Source organism: Berghia stephanieae, chromosome 7, assembly GCF_034508935.2.
Source record: "Berghia stephanieae isolate SIO BIC M18660-M18661 chromosome 7, UCSD_Bste_1.3, whole genome shotgun sequence".
NCBI lineage: Eukaryota > Metazoa > Mollusca > Gastropoda > Nudibranchia > Aeolidiidae > Berghia > Berghia stephanieae.
Genome location: NC_088366.1, coordinates 47,262,388 through 47,288,505, shown reverse-complemented (window position 1 = coordinate 47,288,505; position 26,118 = coordinate 47,262,388). Strand labels below are relative to the sequence as shown.

The 26,118-nt window shown below is 38.6% G+C and overlaps 2 protein-coding genes across 6 annotated transcripts in view; both read right to left on the bottom strand.

Moving 5' to 3' along the window:
- LOC144977395 (uncharacterized) overlaps positions 1 to 3,656 on the bottom strand; it is a 33,395-nt gene extending 29,739 nt beyond the window's left edge. For all 3 annotated transcript variants that reach the window (XR_013646300.1, XM_078922565.1, XM_078922566.1), the window contains exons 1-2: positions 3,547 to 3,656; positions 914 to 1,037 (exon numbers count right to left, since the gene is read on the bottom strand). The gene's annotated coding sequence lies outside the window, so the exon portion shown is untranslated. The remainder of the gene's footprint in view (positions 1 to 913; positions 1,038 to 3,546) is intronic.
- A 5,225-nt stretch (positions 3,657 to 8,881) lies between these two features.
- LOC144977393 (DNA helicase MCM8-like) overlaps positions 8,882 to 26,118 on the bottom strand; it is a 37,125-nt gene continuing 19,888 nt past the window's right edge. For 2 of the 3 annotated variants that reach the window (XM_078922559.1, XM_078922560.1), the window contains exons 19-28: positions 22,579 to 22,665; positions 22,039 to 22,102; positions 20,717 to 20,772; positions 20,260 to 20,296; positions 18,835 to 18,942; positions 17,266 to 17,331; positions 15,955 to 16,124; positions 14,763 to 14,847; positions 13,176 to 13,265; positions 8,882 to 12,332 (exon numbers count right to left, since the gene is read on the bottom strand). In XM_078922559.1, the coding sequence (XP_078778685.1) occupies positions 12,222 to 12,332; positions 13,176 to 13,265; positions 14,763 to 14,847; positions 15,955 to 16,124; positions 17,266 to 17,331; positions 18,835 to 18,942; positions 20,260 to 20,296; positions 20,717 to 20,772; positions 22,039 to 22,102; positions 22,579 to 22,665 (874 nt within the window). In that variant the 3' untranslated portion in view covers positions 8,882 to 12,221. The remainder of the gene's footprint in view (positions 12,333 to 13,175; positions 13,266 to 14,762; positions 14,848 to 15,954; positions 16,125 to 17,265; positions 17,332 to 18,834; positions 18,943 to 20,259; positions 20,297 to 20,716; positions 20,773 to 22,038; positions 22,103 to 22,578; positions 22,666 to 26,118) is intronic. The other variant, XM_078922561.1, reaches the window with a different exon arrangement.

The following is a 26,118-nucleotide window of genomic DNA, read 5'->3' as shown; positions in this document are numbered from 1 at the left end:
TCAATTTCAACTGTAGAAGTAGCCACCAAACAGAACCTCGCTAGGTCAAAAATTACAAACATTTTGATCCCTCTAGTAAAACGCATCGGTTTTGATAAAAAATTGGAAAACACCTGCTGTTATACCTAAATTTAAATGATTTTTTAAAAATTAACAAATTAAAACTACACCCTGCAAAGTCAAAGGTCTTGAGGATAGGTACGCGTCAAAGGGAGCAGAACAAAGTAAAAGATCAGGAACTCGAAGAAATAGACACTTTCTGCTATCTCGGAAGTATAATTGACAAGGATGGAGGCACGGAAGCAGAGGTGAAAGCACGAATAGGAAAGGCACAGGCTGCATTCACATCTTTGAACAGAGTTTGGAGAACTAAAGATATCTCCCTTCGACTAAAGCTAAGACTTTTCAACTCAAATGTGAAGTCTGTCCTACTGTATGGATGTGAAACTTGGAACGCATCACAGGCATGTATAAGGAGGGTACAGATTTTCGTAAACAGGTGCATGTGTAAGCTACTCAGAATAAAATGGATGGATAGAATAAAAAATGAAGAAGTATGGAAAAGAACACAGCAGAAACCAGTGGGAGAGGAAATAGGAAGAAGATGATGGAGGTGGATTGGACACACGCTTAGAAAGAACGACTCCACTATAACAAAGAAAGTATTGGACTGGAACCCTCAGGGCAGAAGATCAACGGGATTGCCACGAGGAACATGGAGAAGAATTAAAGAAGCTGATATACAGAGAAGTGGTAAGGCCTGGAATGAGATTAAAAAGATATCTCAGGATAGAGAAGGATGGAAACTGTTTGTCTGTTGCCTATACCCTGACCCAGGGTGAAAAAGGCAATGATGATGATGATGACCCTGGAAAGTGTGAAGATCAAGTGCAGAACAGATTAAATCGCTTACCTCCTTCGAAACAACATGACCTGAATGCTGGGTCACAAGCTTAGTTATTTTCAAGACCGACTCCTCCCTCTTGGGCTGGTTGAGGCGGACATTCAATTGGACAGGACAGCCGACTTTGTAAGACCTGATAGTGAGAGATAGAATGGTTAACAATGGAATACAGAAATTGTTCACAGTTAGTCTGCGCTAAAATATATCCTCAAAAGATGCTGTATATCTTTCAGTCCACAATACAAACTCCAATTAAAAGAAGAATAGACTGCAGTCGGTGCAATGGCTTTAAAACACCAAAAAGATAAAGCAAATAATTGTTGCTCCTTTGTTCTAAGCGCACTAAAATAACACTTAAAAAGAAATTAAACGAATTTGGCTTTGTCTGTTGTCCTTCATAAATTCTGTCATTGCAGAAACTCTTCGGTCGTCCAAGCTTTAAAAAATGGATTTGATTTGTCCGTCTGCGTTACTGTAACGGTTTGAGTTTTACGGAAGGGGTGTTAACCCTTCGACAACCCCCAACCTGGAGGACCAGGTGACTCAAAAAAGGGGGAGTCACACACCATTAGTCGCCTTTTACGACACGCTGGCTTGGCGTTGGGCTATTCTTGCACCCTCTCAGTTGAGGGACCCCGGACACCACACGGGGGAATATCCATAATAACTCCCGCATTTTCAGGAATAATTAGCGTTGCAATCTATCACACCAAGATCGTACAACAGCCTTTGTGTCTGTGTTGTTTTCATAGTGGTATCCTACTCCAATTTAGTGAAAAAGTCTGAAAATGCTAGGTTCGAACTCTAGGGTGGATGTGGCAAGGCGGAGTAATCTATTCTCTTAAGTGCAGATTGAATCTGTTGACTCGTGTGGGGTTGAGTGACATCGTGTTGTAATATCCCACTGTTCTGGGCCCTCAATTTTTCTAGCATGGCAAGATAATGATCGGAATTCACAGCCCATAATAAATTGGGTTATCAGAACTGCAAATAAGAGCACATTGCTCAATACCATTTTGACAAACGTGTACTTATTTGAGGGTCCGAGTCTGATAACCCACATTGTTATGGTCTTATTCTTTTAATGGAAATAGCCTTAAATCAGCACAAAATATTGTCCATTACAACAATATTTTGCGGCTATGCGGTCTTGTGGTATGACACTCGCTTTCAGATCGGAAGGTCCTGGGTTCGAGCCTCGCACTAGGCGTATAGTTGAGTCCTTGGAAAAAGCTCTTAACCCACATTCTCTCACCGTACTCGTGTGTAAAATGAGTACCTGGCCGTAAACAGCGTTGTCTTTGTCCGAAAAATTGTAATATCGCCTAACAGGCGGCATGTCCCGCCCTACATGTTAAATGTTGCTGTTGAGCAGGGACCCCTTGTAAAGCGCTTTGAGCACATTAAGTGGATATTGCCCTATATAAAAACTCCAAAAAAAAAAGTTAATTCGAGCCCAAACACAAGTACGTTCGGGCATCAGACCTGCTATAAAATGGACACGTGTGGGCCTTGATCATTTCATTGAATTGAATTACAATTTAAGCGCTTAGAGTCTGGTGTCTCGGAGTTATTATATAAGTTTTCATTATTATTATTATTATTATTATTATTATTATTTATTATTATTATTATTATTATTATTATTATTCATTATTATTATTTATTATTATTATTATTATTATTATTATTATTATTATTATTATTATTATTATTATTATTTGAATTGTTGATGGAATTTTTGGGAGGCCTACAAAAGCTCCTCGTGCTCAGGGAAACAACTCAAATATTCCCTCAACTAACCCTAAAAAAATACAAAACCCAGCACTTTTAACTTTAACTAACCCAAATGGGATAAACATACACCCAAGAATTATAACGGGAAACCTTCCGAAAGCTCCTTGCGCTAGCATTTCCTTGAATTTGTATTTTCACCGTGGATCTTTTGTCAGGCGGTTATTTATTCAATTTGTCATCATGTAGAAGCATTTTAAAAACTCTAGAACAAACCTTGATAGATTGGTGACGTTTAGAATATCCTAATTTGACCATTGTTTTGATTCTCGGCCGCCATTTTGATTTATGAAGTATTGAAAGGTAGGGCAAAACAGTCCTGGGATTTTTTTTCTATTACCATTAGGGTTAGCTCGAGGTCGGAGGATTTTTTCTATTAGGGTTAGTTATGTCTTAGTAAAGGTGATAGGGTGTTTGTTTTTCCTATTACTATTAGGGTTAGTTACAGGTACTAGAGTTGTATTTTTCTTAGGGTTAGTTGAGGGAATATTTGAGTTGTTTGCCTTAGCACTAGGAGCTTTCGGAAGGTCTCCCCTATAACAAACTATATTTAAGAGAAAAAATCCCTTCGAATTCGTCTATCAAAATTTCATTATTTATCTGAAAATCTAATTTTGAAAACGGCATCACCAAAGGCATTTGAACTGGGAAATCAAAAACAAATCCTCAAACGTCGTGATGGCCATGATAAAATATTTGATTTTGATTTCAAATGCCGGTCACCACTCTTTCTCTTATCTCCAGCCCTGACAATGTTATTGTATATAACTGGGATACAATTTACAGAAAATGGACCGTTGGTTTAATAAATTTAAAAGAGGAATAAGTTAGAAAATTGTTTTACTTACGATTCTAAATAATTAATAAAAGTAATTACAACCTTTAAGCCATTATTGGTTGAAAATTTACAGCTTACTGGTCAAGCAGAGATGATTTATCGCGGTACAAGATGGCGGACTTTGCGTGCTATTGAACGTGGTATTGCTATTGAACGGAAATAAATAATATGCGCACAAAGCCTGATATGCCCATTTGCATTATTATTTTTATTATTATTATTATTATTAGTAGTAGTAGTAGTAGTAGTAGTTGTAGTAGTAGTAGGAGTATTATTATTATTATCATTATCATTATTATTATAATTACTACTACTACTACTACTACTACTACTACTACTACTACTACTACTACTACTACTACTACTACTACTCTATGGGAAAAGCTCCCTACTCCTCACATTCAAACTCTCTCTCTCTCTCTCTCTCTCTCTCTCTCTCTCTCTCTCTCTCTCTCTCTCTCTCTCTCTCTCTCTCTCTCTCTCTCTTTTACATAATTTCTCTCTGGTTTTCAGATTGTCTTGTTTTTGTTCTTTATCTAGGCCTCTAATTTTGTGAGTCTTGGGCTTTTGGTTTGTTTTCCTTTTCTCACTGTATCTTGCCGCTGTCGTTCGATCAACGTTTCTTTCTGCCGGCTGATCTCTCGGTTGTTTTGTCACGATTGTCGAGTTGTTCAGCGTGTTTGCGGTTGCCGATTTCGAAATATGCAATGCATCTGGCATGATTGAACGTTCGCGTTCGATTCCTGTAGGGTTCGGCATCTAAAACGAGAGAGTTGCACTCGCTTTGCTATGATAAAACAAGAGACCGACCAAGAGGAATGGTCAAATGGAGGGCAAGTCGGACCGAGAAGAATTTTAATTAAGGGCAAACCGACACCGGAGACCCGGCACTGCCGTCCTCTGCCGTCTTCCGGATAAAGACGTCGGGCACGGACAAAATACTAAGAATAAAGTGAAGAGCCGCTAGACCTACCGATACCAAGCTCGAAAAAAAAAGCGGCAGAGGACGTCGGGTGCTAAGTATGGATGGATAAGTCTAGCGGCTCTTCTAACACCAGTGCCTGCTCCCTAATTTGTCTGACACTGTTTCATATACACTTGTTCAGATCTCTATCTCACACCAGTGCCTGCTCCCTAATTTGTCTGACACTGTTTCATACACACTTTTTCAGATCTTTATCTTTCACCAGTGCCTGCTCCAATTTGTCTGACATTGTTTCATACATACTTTTTCAGATCTTTATCTCACACCAGTGAGATTGCCTTTTTCACCCTGGGTCAGGGTACAGGCCTCAGGTAGTTTCCATTCTTCTCTATCCTGAGCTAACTTTTTTATATCTCGTTCCATGTCCTATCACTTCTCTGTATATCAGCTTCTTTAGGCTTTGTACATGCTCCCTAATTTGTCTGGCACTGTTTCAGATCTTTAACTAACACAAGTGCCTGCTCCTTCTAATTTGTCACTTTGATATTTTCAAAAACACCGGACGTATGCATTTCTCATCGTACTTCTACGATCGTGGTTGTTTTGAAAGCACTGACTGGAATGTTTTTATCAAATCACGTGATAGTGTGGATGAGCTGAATGACTGTGTGAGTGAGTATTTAAAATTCTGTGAACAGCTAGTGTCTTGTAAAAAAGAAATAAAATATTATCCTAACAACAAGCCTTGGATAACAAAAGATCTAAAACTTTTATTGAACCAAAAGAAAACTCTCTTTACTAGTGGAAACAAAAAAGATCTGAAAACAAAACAAAAAAGATAAAGAGAGTAATATCTAGTTGTAGAGACAAGTACAAAAATAAAATGGAAAAATGCTTTTCTTCTGGGGATATACGGGACACGTGGCGGGGGCTTAAAAATGCTGTTAACTATAATCCAAAGCCCACGATTATATCAGAAGATATCGAAATTAACACTCTAAATAAATTTTATTCACGTTTCGACACAGCAAACAAATTTGATATTGAAAATGAAAAACATAAATTAGACAGGGCTTTGGAAGATGAAATGACTATTGAGGTCAGTGAAGAAGAAACGAGATTCGTATTTTCGAAACTAAACGAGAGGAAGGCTGCTGGGCCGGATGGATTGAAAGGAAAATTATTAAAAGAATGTGCCCATCAGCTTTCCCTCATTTATACACATATTTTTAACTGGTCCCTCCAATTCGTTTCGATCCCTGAAATTTGTAAAACTTCAAAAATTATTCCTGTTCCAAAAAAAGAAAAACTTGAATCTATGAACGATCTCAGACCTGTTGCACTGACTTCAATAGTCATGAAATCTTTAGAAAAACTTGTTCTTGTTAAAATTAGGAACCAGTTTATGCCATTGAGTGATAGTCATCAATTTGCTTACAAACCAGGACGTGGCGTAGAGGATGCCATTTTGCTGTTTACAAACATCTACAGGCATCTGGATCACGCTAAGAGCTATTGCAGATTGCTTTTTGCAGATTTTTCTTCAGCGTTCAATACAATGCAACCTCAGTTGGTTGTTCAAAAATTGACTAGTCTGAATTTAAACAAGTATATAATTGCTTGGGTGCTCGAATTTCTTACGGATAGAGCACAATATGTTAAATTAGGACAAAACATATCTTCCTGTATAACTACAAATACTGGTGCTCCTCAAGGTTGTGTATTGTCCCCTGTATAATTCACAATATACACGAATGACTGTAGAAGTCAAAACCTGAGTGTCCCTTTAATAAAGTTTGCAGATGACACCGCTCTTCAAGGCCTCATAACAAATGGCAACGAAGTGGCTTATAGGCAAGAAATTGATAGATTTGTGTCTTGGTGTGATGCCCACCACCTAGAGCTTAACATAAGCAAGACAAAGGAGCTAGTGATTGACTTAAGGAGAGTGAAGGAGCCGATAGAACCGTTAAAATTAAAGGACCAATTCGTCCAGCGAGTTCCTCACTACAAATACCTTGGTGTACCAATTGATGACAGGCTCAAGTGGGATGAACACTTGAAAATAATTAGGCATAAGATGTGCAGACGTAAATATTTTTTAAATCAAAACTCTCTCAGTTTAGAATAGATAAAACCCTCTGCACATTATTTTATAGAGCAGTAATCGAAAGTGTTTTGTCATTTTGTATAACAGCTTGGGGAGGCAATTGCTTAGCAGTGGAAAGGAACAAAATAAATTCAAATATTAAAAAATCCATTAAACGCTATATAAATGATGTTGACGCTGTAGATCTTTTATACGAGAAATTTTGTATAAATAAAATAACTAAAATATTAAATGACCAGTATCATTCACTAAGACAATCAGTTATTATGTCAGAAAGAAGTGGTCGCCTTTTCTCTATTTCAACGAAAACAGAGACACCGAAAATCTTTTCTGCCGTCCAGTATTAGGCTTTATAACAACAAGCAATAATCATTTTATATAATTATTTCGCATTTTTACTTTCAAAAAATGTAAATATTAATTTATTAATTTATTTGTTTTGCAATCTTTTCAATTTATAGTGACAGTTTTAACTATTTTACAGTGTTGAAATTATTCATATTATAAAACGCAGCTCTGGTTATGGAGCTGTTCCTTTTTTATATATACATCCTATTTCCATTGTATTTTTATATTATTGGGTAAATTATAATACGTCTGTACAAAAAATTTCCTTTTACTTTTTGGGATGCAATAAAGTATTATTATTATTATTATTATTATTATTACTATTATTATTATATTCAAATTTCTGGTCCAATGGGAGCGATCTATATTCATGTTTTCGTCCAACCGAATCATCAATCACGTGATTCGTTGCTATCCAACGATTGGACATTTCTGAACAAATGTAAACACGCTGCTTTGTTTATGAAAGTTGTAAACATACACCTGTGTCAAGCTGAACACAATAACCAATCGTAATGTTAGATAGTTCAAAATCTGTGAACACTTTTCACTATGTAGGTTACTTTGAGAACATTTTGCAATGTGACCAATGACCTCGAGCATATGGAAAGTTAATATAGATCAAGTCCATTCATCCCCGATGTATTGACGTTTTGACACGATCGGTCACATATCAATACCAGCAATTTACATTGACAACGAGGAGCTAGAAGTCACTGATCACTTCACATACCTGGGCACAACCATCACCAGCAACCTCTCACTTGATGCAGAATTAGACAAGCGCATCGCCAAAGCTGCTGCTGTCATGGCACAACTGAGCAAGAGAGTGTGGACCAACAACCAACTCACTTTGAACACCAAACTCAAAGTATACCAGGTATGTGTACTCAGTAGCCTACTGCATGGCAGTGAACAATGGACAACATATGCCAGACAGGAGAACCGCCTGGAAAACTTCCACATTCGCTGTTTACGACGAATTCTCGGCATCAGGTGGCAGGACAGACTCACTAACAATGCAGTGCTAGAAAGAGCTAACTCCCTCAGTATGCATCTCATGCTCTGCCAGCGACGTTTGCGATGGCTTGGTCACGTACACAGGATGGACAATGGACGCATACCCAAAGACATCATGTACGCTGAACTAGCTTCTGGACGGCGACCAACTGGCCGTCCAGCTCTGCGCTTCTATGATGTCTGCAAACGAGACATGAAATTGACAGGCATCGACTCAAACACCTGGGAGTTGCTTGCTGACGACCGCAGCGGCTGGAGATATGCGGTGATGGAGGGAGTGAAGAGAGGTGAGGAGAGGAGAAAGATGAAGTTTGAGGAGAGGAGAGCAAGGAGGAAAGAGAGGCAGCAGATCCAAATACCAAACACACAGTCAAACTATGTGTGCAACAACTGCGGTAGAGACTGCCATGCAAGGATTGGTCTGCTGAGTCACAACCGTCGTTGCTCTCAACAAGACTGATGAGACTAAAGCCATACAGGGTACAAACCATCGTCTCTTGAGACGGAAGGATGCCTACTACTACTACTATACAGAGGTGCCAAATGATTTTTGAAAAAGAAAATTCCTGAAAACGAGTGGAAGCATCATATCTCACCTACAACAAACCTTGAAAATGAACAAACAAAAACATACATATCTCCTTTCCCTTTCCTTTGCTAGAAGCTGTGGACTGTCAAAAGTAATAAACAAAAATCAATATATAACAGCTTCGAAAAAGAACAAAATACCAAACCCTTTCTTCAGCCAACAAAAAACCCCCCAAAAAAACAAACAAAAAACAATAAAAACATAAATAGGCTACATTATTAAAAACCCAGATTGAACGCAGCTGTTATATTCATTTTTGTTTATTACTTTTTTCGTTTCATTGAGTGAGCTGGTCGCCTATATGAAAAAGAAAGAAACCAACCATTTAATTGTGAGGATTTAGAGACAAGACACTGGTTTCCATAAGACTTTATTGTCTTTCAATAAATGCAACAAAGCAGAATATGAACTGAAACAAAAATTGATGATAGTGAAATGACAATGACAATATCATAAATATTTTTTTTTTTTTTGTTTTTTTTTGTTTGTTGCTTTAGGTCTCTTCCAACACAATTGAGGTTATATGAGAGACCGCTGAAACAAAAAAACAAGCAATCTAACACTAACAAAAATAGTACAAATGTAAATCAAAATCATAACCTAAAGATATAAGCTAAATTATAAATAACCAAGAACAAACAGGCAGAAGATTTACAGAAAAAAAAAATATATCTCCTATCAAAAATACAATCACAAACCAAAGAAGCAGGATAGGCTAGTAAAGAGAAGAAGAAACGACATCACTATCGGATCGTACACCCATGCGAACATCATAGGTATACGATTCAAGGGTGATGCTCCCATCCAACCACCCGCATATCATAAATATAAAAATTATCACAGTATCAGTGGTTAATTGTAGACAACAACAACAACTCTCATATTGTTTTATTTTTATGTTTGTCCTTGACTAAATACGTCATTAGCTTTGAGAGTCATGTCTCGTTCTACATGTTACGTGATGCTGTTGGTCAGGGACCCTTTGCAAAGCACTTTGAGCACGTTTAGTGGATATTGTGCTATATAAAAGCTCAAATTTAAAAATAAAATTTGTAGCTGGAGCTGACCATGCTATTCCTTAAATTTAAACTTTAACTCACTCAATCCTATAGTAATGCTACTTTTCAAAATTGGAAAAAATGTATTTAAAATGAGCATGTGCATTGATATTTTTATTCAACTACCATTAACAGGTAAAAACTAAAAACATTAACTTTGATATTAGGCTTATAATTTGTCTCACTCGTACCTCGGGTATACTACGGATATAGTTGGTGTTAGGGTTGAGTGAGTTAATAATAGTCAAATCATCTGATAGAAGGTTAGTTTGTTTATTTGCTTTGAAGGGTTTTACAGCGCCTGCAAACATTAAGGTCATATCAGCACCAGTAAAAAGGAAGACAATGGTATAGTAAAAAATTCTAGAATTACAAATAAAGCACCCAAGGAAACAGTAAGACGAAGGGGAATTTGATCAAAAAAAAGGTTAGCTATTGCAATGGAAATAACAAAATTAACGAACACAATTGGTGAGTATCGACCATTAAACCATTTAACTCCATACTCTGAAAAAACATGTGTTCAAAAATTTGGCCAGAAAATGCATCCTTCAAATCACAATCGATTTAAATCCCCCACCTTGGCAAAAACTTTCAATCCTGGGTCATAAAACAAGACTTTGAAAAATCCCAGGTTAGAGAGTTTTTGCAAAGATGAGAGTCATTTAAATCAACGATATTTGAAGGACGAGTTTTCTGGCCAAATTTTTAAATACACGTCTTTCCAGAGTACGACAATTAATTGGCTAAGAAATAAAAACAGGGGAGAGAAAAATCTACCTGTAGTGATTCAATACTTCGGTTTCCCTAATCCCTATCAGCAATGGGATCTGGTGCGTTAAAATCCTGAACACCAATCAGATTAATCCTATGGATCAGAAATTTTGTCCTGCAATGTTCTATAATGTTAAAATGGATATTAATAATTGCTTCCTACCTTTTGGATAGGATGCAGAGTGCCTTTCACAAGATCAATCAGATCGAGCAACCTAGTCAATGCTGAATTCCAGGAGGAATAATCAAGCACCAGGAGAAGGCAAACACTCCACCCGGTGGGTCCCAAGATGGTGGATGCTCTGTAATGGAGTAGCTGTAAAACAGCCATGACTAAATCATGGGAGGGCAAGGTTGAGTACCCATCAGCCACCCATGCTAAGGTTACAGCCCCACTGCCTTGTGGGCAGGTCTTGATTGACCAAAAGCTAAGGAAGCAGATCCTAACAGAAAAGCAGGACGAAGATGGAGCCACTCAGCCAGAAGGCTAAAATAGCCCAGACAGGCACAACTGCTGAACCCGAAAACACCCTCATAAATTATGATGTCAAACTGAAATGAAACGTGTTTATATATTTAAAAAATAAAATCAGATTCTACACAGATTTAAAAGGATTCATTTGCTTGATATTCGACTGCTCTAACTCTTAACCAGTGATAATTCAGGGCACCCAAACAACTGTGGAATAGGATTCAGTAGTGGTAACGTCACTTCCTTCCTAATGACGCATGGTAACTTAGTAACACTGGCTCTAAACTATCGGAACAATGGCGGACGCCCGTATGAAATATTTCTCCGGCGAGCATTAAAGCGTTTCCAGAGGAAAAAAACCCATAAATTTGATCATGTTTTGACTTTTACACATTCTGATCACAAGGCATACGAAAAGGGAACGAAAAGTTCTAGCTAGCATGAAGAATAAAAAGTAATGATTTTCTTTGTTTAGAACCAAGATGGCCGCCATTGCCGGGCGCGTGACATCAGACTACTGAATCGTATTGGCTGACTAGGGTCAGCCCCCAAATGTGCCCCCCCCCCCCCCCCCCCCCAGATTGAAAATTATTAAACAAATATGGTGCAATTTACATTATTAGATAGATTTCACCCTTCCCCACACTTTAGAAAAAGAACATCAGATAGGTTAGTTCAATGTCAAGATATATTATATAAAAATGTTTAAAAAGGTGGTCTTTGAACATTGAAATGAAAAGTCTGATGTTTATTTCCTAAAGTGTGGAGAAGGATGAAATCTATCAAATGATGTACATTTTACCATATGTGACCCCTCGTCTCAAAACCGTATTATGTCGGGATGGACCAGATGCTAAAAAGTCCAATTATACTTAAACTGATCAAAAATATGAAACGTTGGTATTTAACACAGTAAAATATGATATTCTTTCTCCTCTATAAAGCATATAAACTCAATTTAAGCATGATATTTCTGGCTACAGATTCCATTTTCAGCATCTTAATCATCCCGACTTAATACCGTTTCGAGACGAAGGGTCACATTTTTGTTTAATAAATTTCAATCAGGGGGGCACATTTGGGGACTGGTCTTCTTAGTCAGCCCATTCCACAGTACAATGAAAACTCAATATTTTTATCTCTTTAATACCCTTAAACTTTGAGATCCATAGAGGGAAGTAGAAGTAGATGAGACTGTGGTTTTATAGCTGGTGTCATTCAAAAGGTTTCATTAATTAGGCAATGTCGTTTCTGTTAGTTGTATGGTCAGTCAAATGTCTGTAGCTCATACACTTTGCTGCCTTTCTTCAGCAAGTAGCCCTGGTTGTTCAGCGATGACAGAAACCCTTCAAATTCAAAGTCTGGAATTTGAATTCCAGGGTCGTGAGGTCACTCAAATGTCTGGAGCTGATACACTTTGCTTCCTTTCTTCAACAAGTAGCCCTGATTGTTCAACGATGACAGGAACCCTTCAAAGTCTGGAATTTGCATATTGATGTCCTGGAAATGAAAATGTGGTAATAGAATTGTGAAAAATTGGGGAGCAGACGGTGATGCAAGATGAAGAGTTTCTATTACTATTATCCCCAATTATCAGGCTTCTTCGACTAAGTACGATAATTAATTGTGCGGCTATGTGGTCTTATGGTATGACACTCGCTTTCGGATCGGAAGGTCCTGGGTTCGAGCCTCGCTTGACGCAAAGTTGAGTCCTTGGAAAAGGCTCTTTATTCACATTCTCTCACCGTACTCAGGTGTAAAATGAGTACCTGGCCATAAACAGCATTGTCTCTGTCCGAAAAAATTGTAACATCGCCTTATAGGCATCATGTTCTGTTCTACATGTTAAGTGTAGCCGTTGTCCAGGGACCCCTTTGTAAAGCACTTTGAGCACGTTTAGTGGATATGGCGCAACATAAAAGCTCAATTTTAGGCCTGATAATTTGGAAAAAATTCCTGATGATGTAACTTTTCAATTGCAAATACATAAATAAATAAATTGATGACCTGAACACAAATGGCAATGCAATTATTAATGGGTTATTCTATGTATCATCAGTGGTCAAGCATCACCACGTCCAATTTGTTTTCTTTTTCAACACAATAAGAGGGATTAAAGATTATTACTAATTACAGATACAGCTAATGATGGAAATTATTTTACCGTCTTTTTATTGTTCAAAGAATTCATTTATATCATAAAATTTGGAACAACTCTCTCCTTTTAAATAATTCAAATAAAATTGCAACTTTTATGTATTTTACCAAACAGTCCAAAAAGACGGTGTTGAGGTCGGATTCAATAAATAATTATCAAAAGTGGTTAAAGATTCGGATCGTTACCATGGCAATCTGTTTCATTTGTTGAACAGTGAAAATGTTGTTGTACGTCTGTTCAGCCACTCTCTGTAACGCCGACACAAACTTTTTGGGCTGTTCCAAGGGGAGAAAAAAAAAAAAAGTGAGCACAAATACTCGATTTCCTGAATAAACATAAGTGACAATGGTCATGAAGGATGTCACATACTATCATATTTGTAGAAAAGTATCATCTCTTAAAAAAGGTACTATGCATTAATCTGTCATCCTCCCAGCTAAGGATCCCAGCCAGGACCAGGAAATAAACCGAACAATCTCAATCCAGGACAAAGACAGAGAGCAACGGGAAATGGAAAACATGTATGGGGGATAGAAACAGCAAGAGACCTCCTTCCCACCATTTGAGGTCAGAGGATCCCACCATGGGAGGTCAGAGGATCCCACCATGGGAGGTCAGAGGATCCTACCATGGGAGGTCAGAGGATCCTACCATGGGAGGTCAGAGGATCCCACCATGGGAGGTCAGAGGATCCCACCATGAGAGGTCAGAGGATCTCATCCAAATTCTATTCCTTTGTTTGGGTAAATGTTGCTGCTCGAAGCTCAAAGAAATAAATAACATTAACAATGTGAAATTGAATGTAAGCTTCAATTTGATATACGAAAACAGATAAAATGGACGTTTTGGATTTCCCCTTTATCAACAAAACGGGATGAATGAAACACTGCAGACGAATGAGATAATATGATAGTGGTGTTGCTAAGGTGTATCACCTTTGATTCATCTTAACAACGCCACTATCACCTTATCTCATTCGTCTGTAGTGTTTCAGTCATCCTGTTTTGTTGATAAAGGGGAAACCTGAAACACTACTTTATCTGTTTTCGTATATCAAATTGAAGCTTACATTCAATTTCACATTGTTATTTATTCCTTTGTATTATTTGTATGCTTTTTAAAGGGTTTTACGGCACTTGCGATACATATAGATCATATCAGTGCAAGAAAATGGGATAGTCAAAAAATTCTAGAATTATAATTAAAGCACCAAAGAAAGAGTAAGACAAAAGGGAATTGGTACTAATATGGAACAGATGTAGATTCCAAGAGCATACCACCAATGTACTCAATTTGAGATCACCTAAAAGTCTCATCCAGCCACATCCCACTACGCCGAAACACACTCAAATTGTTTACAAACCACAGATGGAGCCATAGGTTATCCCAATTTCTATGGCCTTTACAGGCAATAGCAATTACTTGCTACTCTTTGGATAAGACACTAGCCTACTGCAAAGTACTTTCTGCCAGATCAAAGAGACCCAACAACCTAATCACTGATGAGGTAGATAGGGTTGGGAGGAAGGGTTCTGTTAGAGAAAATCTCAACTGTATCCAGCATTGCCAGTACTCTACCCCCCCCCCCCCCCCCTTCCCCATTGAATACAAGGCACTGATCACATTCAACCAGGCACCCCCCCTCCCCCCCAATCCCTCCAAACAAAGTTACTAACTCAGCTAATACCACGTCATACCACCCATCCTCTTTCACTGTCACCACCCACCACATTCCCAAAACTGACATCATCTAGGATGGAAAGCTGCCTCACCTTTGACCTTCCACTCATTCCAGATCCATGCTGGGACCTTTGAAAGTCCAAAAGGCCGAATTGATCTGAGTAGACATCTTGCATACTGCAAGCAGAAACCAAAGGAAATGGAATGAAAAAAAAACAAGAATTGCTAAACCTGTGTTTAAGTGATACTAAGCGGCTAGAAGCTGCGACCTGTAAAAATTAAAAAACAAAACTTAATATAACAGCTTCAATAAAAAGAACAAAATACCAAGCATGGAATGTTTTGGGCTCAAAACCCTTCTCCAGCCAATGACAACATTAAATGCATTACTTAAAAACTAGATAGACAGCAGAAAAATATTTGGCAAAAAGTGTGGTGGTGGTGATGATGATGATGATGATGATGATGATGATGATGATGGTGATGATGATGTTGTTGATGATAACGATGATGATGATGGTGATGTTGATGATAACGATGATGATAATGTTGATGATAATGATGATGATGATGTTGTTTATGGTAACGATGATGATGATGATAATGATGATATTGAAGATGTGGTCTGGTGGTATGACACTCGCTTTCGGATCAGAAGATCCTGGGTTCAAGCCTCGCTCAGCGCATAGTTGAGTCCCTGGAAAAAGCTATTTACTCATATTCTCTCACCGTACTCCGGTGTAAAATGAGTACCTGGCCGTTAACAGCCTTTTCTCTGTTGGAAAAAAAATTTGCAATGTCGCCTAACAGGCGACGTCATGTCTCGTTATACATGTTATGTGTTGCTGTTGGTCAGGGACCCTTGTAAAGCGCTTTGAGAACGTTTAGTGGATATTGTGCTATATAAAAGATCAAGTTCAAGCTCAAAATGATGATGAAGATGATGTAGTGGGTGCTCCTGCTGCTGATAATCTTGCTGTGTTAGTAGTGGGTGGTGATGATGATGATGGTGATGATGATGATGATGGTGATGATGATGATGATGATGATGATGATGATGATGAAAATCTTGTTGTGTTAGTAGTAGGTAGTGATGATGACGATGATGATGATAATCTTGCTGTGTTAGTAGTGGGTGGTGATGATGATGATGATGATGATGAAAATCTTGTTGTGTTAGTAGTAGGTAGTGATGATAACGATGATGATGATAATCTTGCTGTGTTAGTAGTGGGTGGTGATGGTGATGATGATGATGATGATAAGGAGATAACGTTCCCATGCCTGTATTTCATGAGTTCAACCACATCCTGTGCATCATGGGCTGTTGCCACTTCCCTGAGTTCTAACCGAGCCCTGGCTTCTGTCAGACGTATTAAGGACTCCAGTTGCCTGGTGGTGATGGGTGTACTGTCCTGGCGCTGGTGTTGACGACGCAAGGTCAAGTAAAATTCCTAGTGAGAGGAGAAGGAGTAAACGATCACGGACACTTTTGCTAATGTGGAAAATATTTCTTTCTTGCATTTTCCTGCATTTTTAACTCCATGAAATTGAAATATGTTTAGTATGAAATACAATATATTTCACAAGTCCAAATAGCTTAGTTGATGGAGCACTCGCTTCACACATCGATCTTGAGTGAAGTCAATAATTATTAGTGACCCCTTTGTTTACCCAACAGTGATTGGGTAGCTGGTTCTTCTTGATTTGGTGACAAGTAGGCTTTGAAATAGACGCGTGCAATCCAAAGGATAGCAAGCAATTACTATTGTCTGTTTCACACTATAGAAACCAGGTTACATGATGAGCCCAATGGATCTGAAGGACAACAATATATAAAACACACTGTATGTACATTTTGTGCCTTGAGATATTATGCCACCACCTGGGATAACAGCAATTTCAAAACGTTAAAATACAAATTATTTTTTAAAATATATATTCCTACACACAACAGTGATGAATCTCAATGCAATGGGGACAGCAACATAAGATGGACCCCACAAGGAACAAGGAGGAAAAGGGGGGGGGAGACCGTTGGAGACTTGGGGAAGGACCCTGGTGGAGCATGACATGAAGACCCAGAATTGGACGTGGGGAGAGAAGTCAAAGATGGCAGCAAACCGTAATGGTTGGAGATCTACTTGAGCTTGAGCTTTTTTATACAGCGCAATATCCACTAAACATGCTCAAAGCGCTTTACAAGGGGTCACTGACCAACAGCAACATGCAACATGTAGAACGGGACAGGAAGCCTGTAAGGCTATATTGCAAATTTTTTCCCGACAGAGACAACGGTGTTTATGGTCAGGTACTCATTTTACACCCGAGTACGGATAGAGAATGTGAGTAAAGAGTCTTTTCCAAGGATTCAACTATGCACCGAATGAGGCTCGAACCCAGGACCTTCCGATCCGAAAGCGAGTGTTATACCACTAGATCACATAGCCGCACTGACTACTGCGTCAGCATTATGTACAACTGAAGCACCGAGAGGATAAGTAAGTACTGAATTCTTGACAATTTAGATTTGAACTCTTCATCTAGAACATTCCTACCAGAATGAAGAAAATGAGACACAAATGAGATGATTACCTGTATAATGAGAGCTGCCTCCTTTCCTATTTTGGGATGAACGTATTTCCTGGCATAGGCCACGTACTGAAACGTAACAAGTGTTAAAGGTACAGTAGGTATTATTCTAAATGTTTACTCATCTTAAATGGAATTTATCAGCTTCAATGAAGGGATGAGGGTGGTGATGGTGGAAGTGCTAGTGGAGGTGATGATGATAATGACAATGATGATGATGATTGTAACAGTGATGGGCTATTCACCAGTAATATTTAAATTAGATGTTTGCGAACCCTTATTAAATAAATGTTATTTTGGTACTCTTCTGTTTATTACGTTACTAAGTAACTTGAGTGTAGTGCTGCCAACCCTGGCCCATGTAAATGTGTACAATGGAGATCCAAAATGAGTGCTGCCGTCTGAAGAAAGGCTGAAGGGTTGGGTCCTCAATTTACCGACCAGATCAGTGGATTAGAAATCTGCTAAACACCTCATCACAGCAGCCGACTTCGTACGTGCACATGCATATGCTCCGACGATTTTTGAATTCGGGAACATTTTCTTAAATAATGATCCCGTATGGTCTGCCACGGCCATTGGAAGGTTGTGCTCAATTAAAAAAAAAAACAATAAAAGTTCTGCTTGGGTAACTTTCCTTTTGAAGGCCTCAGCTTCATTGTTTTTTACAAAGAAAGTTGATATACTAGGTTGAGGAAGCAACCAATTCCTGGTGTTTTTTGGAGGCCACATGTACCTTCACATCATTCCTTCCACCCGAGGAAATGCTGCTAAAGTCAGAGTTGTAAGAAACACAACGTGCAAAGAATGTCCCTTTCTTGGATTCACTTATGGTCAGATATTCTTTTGAATAATCTGAACGAAATTTACATAAGACTTTCGGTTTCTTTGCCAGTGGAGCCGTGGCCAAAAATTCCAAAAGAAGTTACAAAAAAATATAGATAATGTTCAAGGAGAAATCACAAGCGATGTTCAGATGAAAAACAAAGAGCAAATGAGATTGAAAAACAGCGGAGGCGCGTGGGGTTGAAGCAGTCTGAGCAGTGGATCCAACATTTTAAGAAAGTAATCGAAATATAGTATTGGCGGTCAATACCCAAAAGAGGACATATAAGAGTAAAAAGTCGAACCGGACACCTAACCGTCTTTCCGTAATCGAATACCATTGAATCGCTCGAGTACAATTGAATCGCTCGTGTATTCATAAATTTAAAAATTCGCAAACAAAAAAAAAAAGAAAAAAAAACATTTCCTCTAGATTGACATTCCGGGAGTATCAGCTCAATTCCGGGATGATGGCGTAAATCCGGGATAATCCTGGAAAATCCAGGATGTATGGCAGGTCTGAGTCTGGTGTTGCGGAATTATAGCGTTATATAAGTTTTCAGCATTATTATTATTATTATCATCCCAATATTCTTCCATCAAAATCACTGTCCTCACCCCTCTCTGTCTTAAGGAAAAAGACAGCACGTGGCTACATATTGCAAGTAAACATACGGCCTTCTTCCTTAAGACAGCAGCCTGCTCCCCCTTCTTCCCCCAACCACATTCAAAATTGTTTTCACTCACCTTCCTCAAGAGTTGATGTGGGATTGGATCAGTCACAAATGTCCGTGAAGACCTCAGACGTTCATTCAAACTCTGCCTGTCTCCAATTTCTGAAAATGTCTCGCTCATCTAAAATGGGACCCCAAAAAATTAATTTCTTTTAAAATTTAGTAAGAAAAAAACCCCAAAAAAACCCCAAGTGTCTTGACAGATAATCAAACTCAGCCACTTCACATGGAGATACATTCAAGCTATCCACTACACATGGAGATACATTCAAGCTATCCACTACACATGGAGATACATTCAAGCTATCCACTACACATGGAGATACATTCAAGCTATCCACTACACATGGAGATACATTCAAGCTATCCACTACACATGGAGATACATTCAAGCTATCCACTACACATGGAGATACATTCAAGCAATCCACTACACATGGAGATACATTCAAGCTATCCACTACATATGGAGATACATTCAAGCTATCCACTTCACATGGAGCAGGGTTGCCAATTCAGAAGGAAAACATTTACTGACCTTTTACACAAACCATTTGGCTGACCCATTTCTAAGCGCTGAACTCCAGTAAAAAGACTTTTGTACTTTTTTTCTGTTTAGTAGGTGATTGGACAATATACTGAGGTTTTATAATATACTGAATTCCGTAAATTTAACTTGCTAAAAGCGCTTCACCTGGTGTCTTTAGCCAACAGCAACACTTAACATCTAGGACGAGACATGACGCCTGTTAGGTGATATTACAATTTTTTAGATCGCGAAAATGCTGCTAACAAGGTACTAATTCTATTCCTAAGTAAGGTGAAAGAATGTGAATTAAAAGAGTCTTTTCCAAGGACTTAACATTGCACCGCTCGGAGAAGGACTCAAACCCGTAACCTACCGATCCAAAGACAATTGTCATGACACTAGATCACAAAGGCAATCATTGGATTAACAAGCACAAATGATTTATGACAAGTTGGAGTAAGATACAAAAAAAGCAGTGTAGAATGAGTACCTGGCTAGAGGCAGTAGCGAATGTTTTAAGAGTGTTAATATTTACTTACTTATCCGAACCAGCGACCACCTGAGCTCTAGCCCTTCGGTCTTGTGCCATGACGTAGAAGTTAGAAGTCATTTGTAGTTATTCCAGGTGACTATACAATGTGTAAGAGTGTTAATACAAAAAAGAGTCCTAACCACAACTGGTAATGTGTGAAATGGAAATATGGTTCCCTTATGACCTGATAAAGATCTGAACAAGTGTGTATAAACGGTGCCAGACAAAGCAAGAAAGAAAAAGACAAGAAGAAAACCATACAAAAATCAGTCGACCTCGACTGGGGGTCAAACCTCAGACCTTCTGATTACTGGAGATCAATGTTGCTATCCAAGGGTTGTCATTATTCAGGGGTGTCGTTATATTATCATACTTACAATGTTTTCTCTTCTGACTCTTGTTGAATCCAGATGACTGGAAGAAAAAAAAACAAAAAAACATGAACAAACGCTGATGAACTGAAAGATTGACAAAATTCAAGCAAAGGGGAAATACCAGTAATGAAATATTTCATATTCTAACAAACAAATAGAAATATTTTTTTCTTTTATATAGAGCAGTGCTCAAAGCGCTTTTAAGGGGTTCCTGACCAATAGCAACACTTAACATGTAGGACGCCTGTTAAGCAATATTACAATTTTTTCGGACAGAGATAACGCTGTAAACGGCCAGGTACTCATTTTACACCTGAGTACGGTGAGAGAATGTGAGTAAAGAGCCTTACAGACTTGTCTTGTGCCAACTTCTCAGAAACAAAATTCGAGACAAAAATGCGGTTTACATTCGTAATTCTACGAATTTTTCGCAGTACTAGTACTAGGCAGGTCTGCTTACCTCTTCCTTCCGGCGTGGAGAGCCATGACATGATCTGACAGCAGACAGTCCATCTCCTTCATGGGATGGGGGGGGGGGGGGGGGGGGGGCAGGGGGGAATTATAGGAATGGCAATTTTAATGCATAGTATTTTTATATAAGGGGATGGCATTCATCACTAATTGTCTTGCTTCATTGTGTACATAGATCAGTGAATATTACAAGTGACCAACTTGACAATTGACAAAATTCGTAATTTTTGGGAGATAAAAATGTTAGTCACTACACAGTTAGCTTCAATGATCAAAAATTAACCCTCACAAGGATTAAATAAGACCTTGAAATCCTTAAAATTATGTAATCTGACATCAACTTTCATTTTCAATCCGTTTTTAACGAACTCACTCTTTCTCTGTTTAGAAGATTAAAACATTTTAATAATCAATCATTTGGATGGAACATTGCTGTATTTTTGTTTTGTTTTGTTTCTTTATCTCTCTCTCTCTCCCACTTCCTCTTGTCTCTCAATCTCGTTCTTACAAACACACATACTCTCTCTCTTACACAAACTGTCTCTCTCTCTCACTCTATTTATCTATCCATCTATCTATGTAACAATCACCCCCCCTCTCTCTCTCTCTCTCCCGCCTTGTTTTGTTTGTTTTGTTTTTAAGGGTTTTACGGCGCTTGCAACACATTAAGGTCATATCAGCGCCAGTAAAAAGGAAGAAAATGGGATAGTAAAAGGTCTAGAATTACAATTAAAGTACCCAAGAATAAGTAAGACAAGGGGGAACTAGGAACAAATAGGGATCAGATGTAGATTCCAAGAGCACACTATCATGTACTTAGTTTGAGATCACCTATAAGTCTCATCTGGACACAAGCACAAAATCCAACAAAGAGGAATACACAAATCCAACAAAGAGGAATACACTCAAATGCTTACACTACACATTAAAAATGACAAATAATAATACATAACAGAGAGATGATTTACAAGGAAAAAAATATCATCTCCCAAAACAATAACTATGCATTTGACTGTTTCCCTCCCAGCCAGGACTCGAACCAGGGCCAGGACAAAACCAAGTAACCTCATTCCAAGACAAGGACAGAAAGTATGTTGGAAAGCAGATATAAGGGGATAGAAGACAAAGTATGTACCTCCCTGCCCACTATGGGAGGTCAGGATCCCCATCCAGCTCTCCCGCCATCCACAGCAAATAATTCAACAATCACACCCCCCCCCCCCCTCCCTCCTCTTCTCTCTCTCTCTCTCCCGCCTTCCACAGCAAATAATTCCCACAAGAAGTTATTGAATATAAAACCTTCCAACTGACCTCATCTGGTTTATCCAGTAGGATGAAGACCAAGTCAAACCGAGACAGGAGAGCACCGCCCATTCTGTGGAAAATATGAAAGTGGAACATAGGAAGTATTGAACAAAAAATCAATCAGTATAAGAGTTTTATGAAATATCAAAACACTTGACAAGGAACATTTCAGGCTCAAAGCCCTTTGTCAGCCAGTAACTGAAAAAGTTATGATCATATGATAATGATGGTGATAATAATGATGATGATAATGGTGGTTATAATGAGGATAATGATGGTGAGAATAATGATGATGATGATTACAATGATGATTACAGCGATGATGATGATGGTGATTATAGTGATGATGATGATGTTGATTATAATGATGATGATGGTGGTGCTTATAATGATGATGACGTTGGGACGAATGAAGGGAATCTTATTCTATATTTACTTATTTATTTATCTATTCATTCATTCATTTTATGAAGATGATGATGATAATGATGATGACGATGATGATGACAATGATGATATTGATGACGATGATTCATAGAGCCTTACTTGAGATTCTCAGCCACAGTTTTGCCCTTGTTGTAGTGTCCTCCCACTGGATTGGCAGCGGCCAGGATGGACGTCCTTGCTGGAAGGCTGGAGTTTGAAATTAATAGACATTTATCAGGGGTCCTGATAAGATGACAGCTCTGTTGGTATAGCACATTTAGGTCATATCAGTGCCAGTAAAAAAGGAGAAAATGGGAGAGTAAAAAAAATTCTAGAATTACAATTAAAGCACCCAAGAAAAGGTAAGACAAAGGGGAAATGGTTCAAATAGGGAACAGTACAGGTGTAGATTCCAAAAGCATACTATCAGTGTACTTAGTTTGAGATCACCTAAAAGTCTCATCCAGAGATAATAAGCACAAGATCCCACTAAAAGGAATACACTCAAATGTTTACATGGCATATGTTCAAAATAAAAATTGCATAACAGTACATAACAGAGGCAGACCTCATAACTAGAAATCAAAACAACACCTGAACTTTTCACGGAGGGTGTGCTCAATGAAGATCAACCCATCAACAAATATTAGGTCTATACAGTTTTTAAAGGTATAAGCAGACCAAAAACAAAAAAACCCCACAAAAATATATACTTGTCTTGTCATTAAGTCGCAACTCCGTGCTTCGAAGATAATCACGACTGTGTGTATGGTGAGAACAAATGGATGTGTTTAGGCTTTTATTTTGATTTTTTCAATTTCTCTGTCAATTTCAATACGGCCATTTATTGTTTTAACTCTTTCCTTACCAGCCATTTCCCTCCCGACGGATTATCACCTTGTCATGGTGGGAGGGCTTGCGTATCTCGAAGCTCGGACCTCCAATAAGAGAAAAAAGGAGAGAGATCCACCGGCCCTCTAGGAATGGGGGTTGAGCGTAGGGTTAACAACCCACCTCATAAAAAGCAAACTGTTACAGAAACAGAAACCAGACGTAAATCCACAACCGGCGGTAGCAGAGAAGCGGACCAGAATACTGGCTTCATGACGGTAGGAGGTCAAAGCCGAAAGGACGCCCTCGACCAGATTGCTGTTGTTGTCACCAAAACGCAAGCTCAATGTCTCGTGCTGGAATGTTAGGACCCTAAATCAAACAGGAAAACTGGCACAAGTCCAGCGTGAGATGTTGAACTACAAGATCGATTTGCTAGGCATATCAGAGGCAAGATGGACGAGCTGGGAAGCGCCAACTCTCTAATGGCGACCTGATCATTTGGTCAGGACGAAAGGATGACCAACACAGAGAAGGTGTTGCCCTCTTGATAGCCAGGCAAAACAACAAATCACTATTGGAATGGAAACCGATAAGTGAAAGAATTTTATACACAAGACACAGCTCAAAATACACCGAACTATCAATCCTCACATGTTACACACCTAATGAGGATGCAGATGAAGAAAACAAAGAAGAATTTTACGATATTTTAAGAATGGCCGTTGAAAACATTCCAAGACATGATATGCTCATGATCATCAGAGACCTTAATGCAAGAGTTGGCAATACAGTTGAAAAACAAACAAATCAGTCAGTTGGAAAGGAAGGCATAGGGGTGATGAACAACAATGGAAGTAGACTGACAGAATTTTGCGAAGAACACAACCTCATTATTGGTGGAACTTTCTTCCCACACAAAAACATACACAAATTGACCTGGAAATCACCAGATGGAAAAACAGAAAGTCAGATAGACCATATAATTATCAACAGAAAATGGAAGAGCAGCTTAAACGATGTCAGAGTCAGACGATTGGCAGACATTGGAAGTGACCACCATCTTGTCACAGCCAAAATCTCTACTAAATTGATGAAAACAAAAAATAGCAAAACAGAAGAAGAAACGTTTCAACACAGATAAATTGAAAATCCCAGATATCCAAAACAATTTCAATATCTCAGTAAGAAACAAATTCAGTGCAATACAAGATATTACAAACATGACAATCCAATATTTCAACCACGTCATGCAGGAAAGTGCCACTGAACACTTAGGACACAATAAATCCAATACAGAGAATTGGATATCAGCAAGGTCATGGGAGCTCATTAACCAAAGAAAATCAATCAAACAAAATCTCTTGAACGCTAAATCCCCCCCGACTGAAAGAAAGGCTATCCAGTGAATACTCATTGAAGGATAAAGAAGTGAAAAAATCCAAAGGAAAGACAAAAGAGATTTTGCAGAAAATTTAGCAACTGAAGCAGAAAATGCAGCTGTAAGACAAGACGCACAAACGCTATACAAAATCACAAAAAAGCTCTCAGGAAACAGAAGTTATGGTCAAGAGAAACCATTAAAATCCCAAGATGGTAATCTGAACAGACCAGACCCATCTTCTGACACAGATATCCCAGAAGCAGAAATGGACGTAGAGGTTAATCTTGGTCCAATCACTGAGCATGAGGTGCACGAGGCAATACAACAACAAAAAAAATGGCAAGGCCCCAGGTATTGACAAAATCAGTGCGGAAATGCTTAAAGCAAACTCGCAAGAAATGTCCAAAATTCTCAGTAAATTGTTCACCAACATTTGGGAAAAGGAAGAAATACCAGAGGATTGGCAGAAAGGCATCATCCATAAAATAGCCAAGAAAGGAGACCTGGAAAATTGTGCTAACTGGCGTGGAATCACACTCCTGTCCGTAACGAGCAAAATTTTTAAGACTTCTGAAAAGGATCTCACCTCACATTGAAAACATTCTTAGAAAAGAGCAAGCAGGGTTCAGAAAAGGGAAGTCATGTAATGACCACATATTTACCCTGAGACAAATCCTGGAGCAAAGCATTGAATGGAACAGCCCCCTCTACACCATTTTTGTCGATTTTGAAAAAGCCTTTGACAGCTTACACAGAGAGTCCCTGTGGAAAATACTCCACCATTATGGTATACCGATGAAGATAGTCAACTTAATAAAAGCAATGTACAGCAACTACCAATGCCAAGTGATCTATGGTAACAATTTAACAGACAGCTTTAATGTAACAACTGGTGTAAAATAAGGCTGCATACTCTCCCCGCTTCTGTTTATCCTGGCTCTAGACTGGCTCATGAGAAATACAATTGATGGTAAGAAGAGAGGCATTCGCTGGACACTGACATCCTTTCTGCAAGATATAGACTACGCAGATGATATCGCGTTAGTTTCCAGTACCCACAGAGATGCCTCAGAGAAACTAAACTTACTACACAAGAACGCCTCGAAAATTGAACTGAAAATAAATTTCGATAAGACTGTGTACATTAGGGTGAATCCAAAACATGACAGTGAAATTAGGATAGATGAACATATAATTGAAGAGGTAACAGAGTTCTCCTACCTCGGATTCAAAATAACAGACGACAGAAATGCAGAACACGATATCAAGCACAGAATTCAAAAGGCAAACCAGGCTTTCGGCATGCTGAAAAACTTTTGGAAATCAAAGCAAATAATGAGAAAGACCAAGCTGAAAATATACAAGAGCAATGTTTTAAGTGTACTGCTTTATGGAAGTGAAAGCTGGAAAATGACATCCTCCTTAATACAGAAACTAGAAGCCTT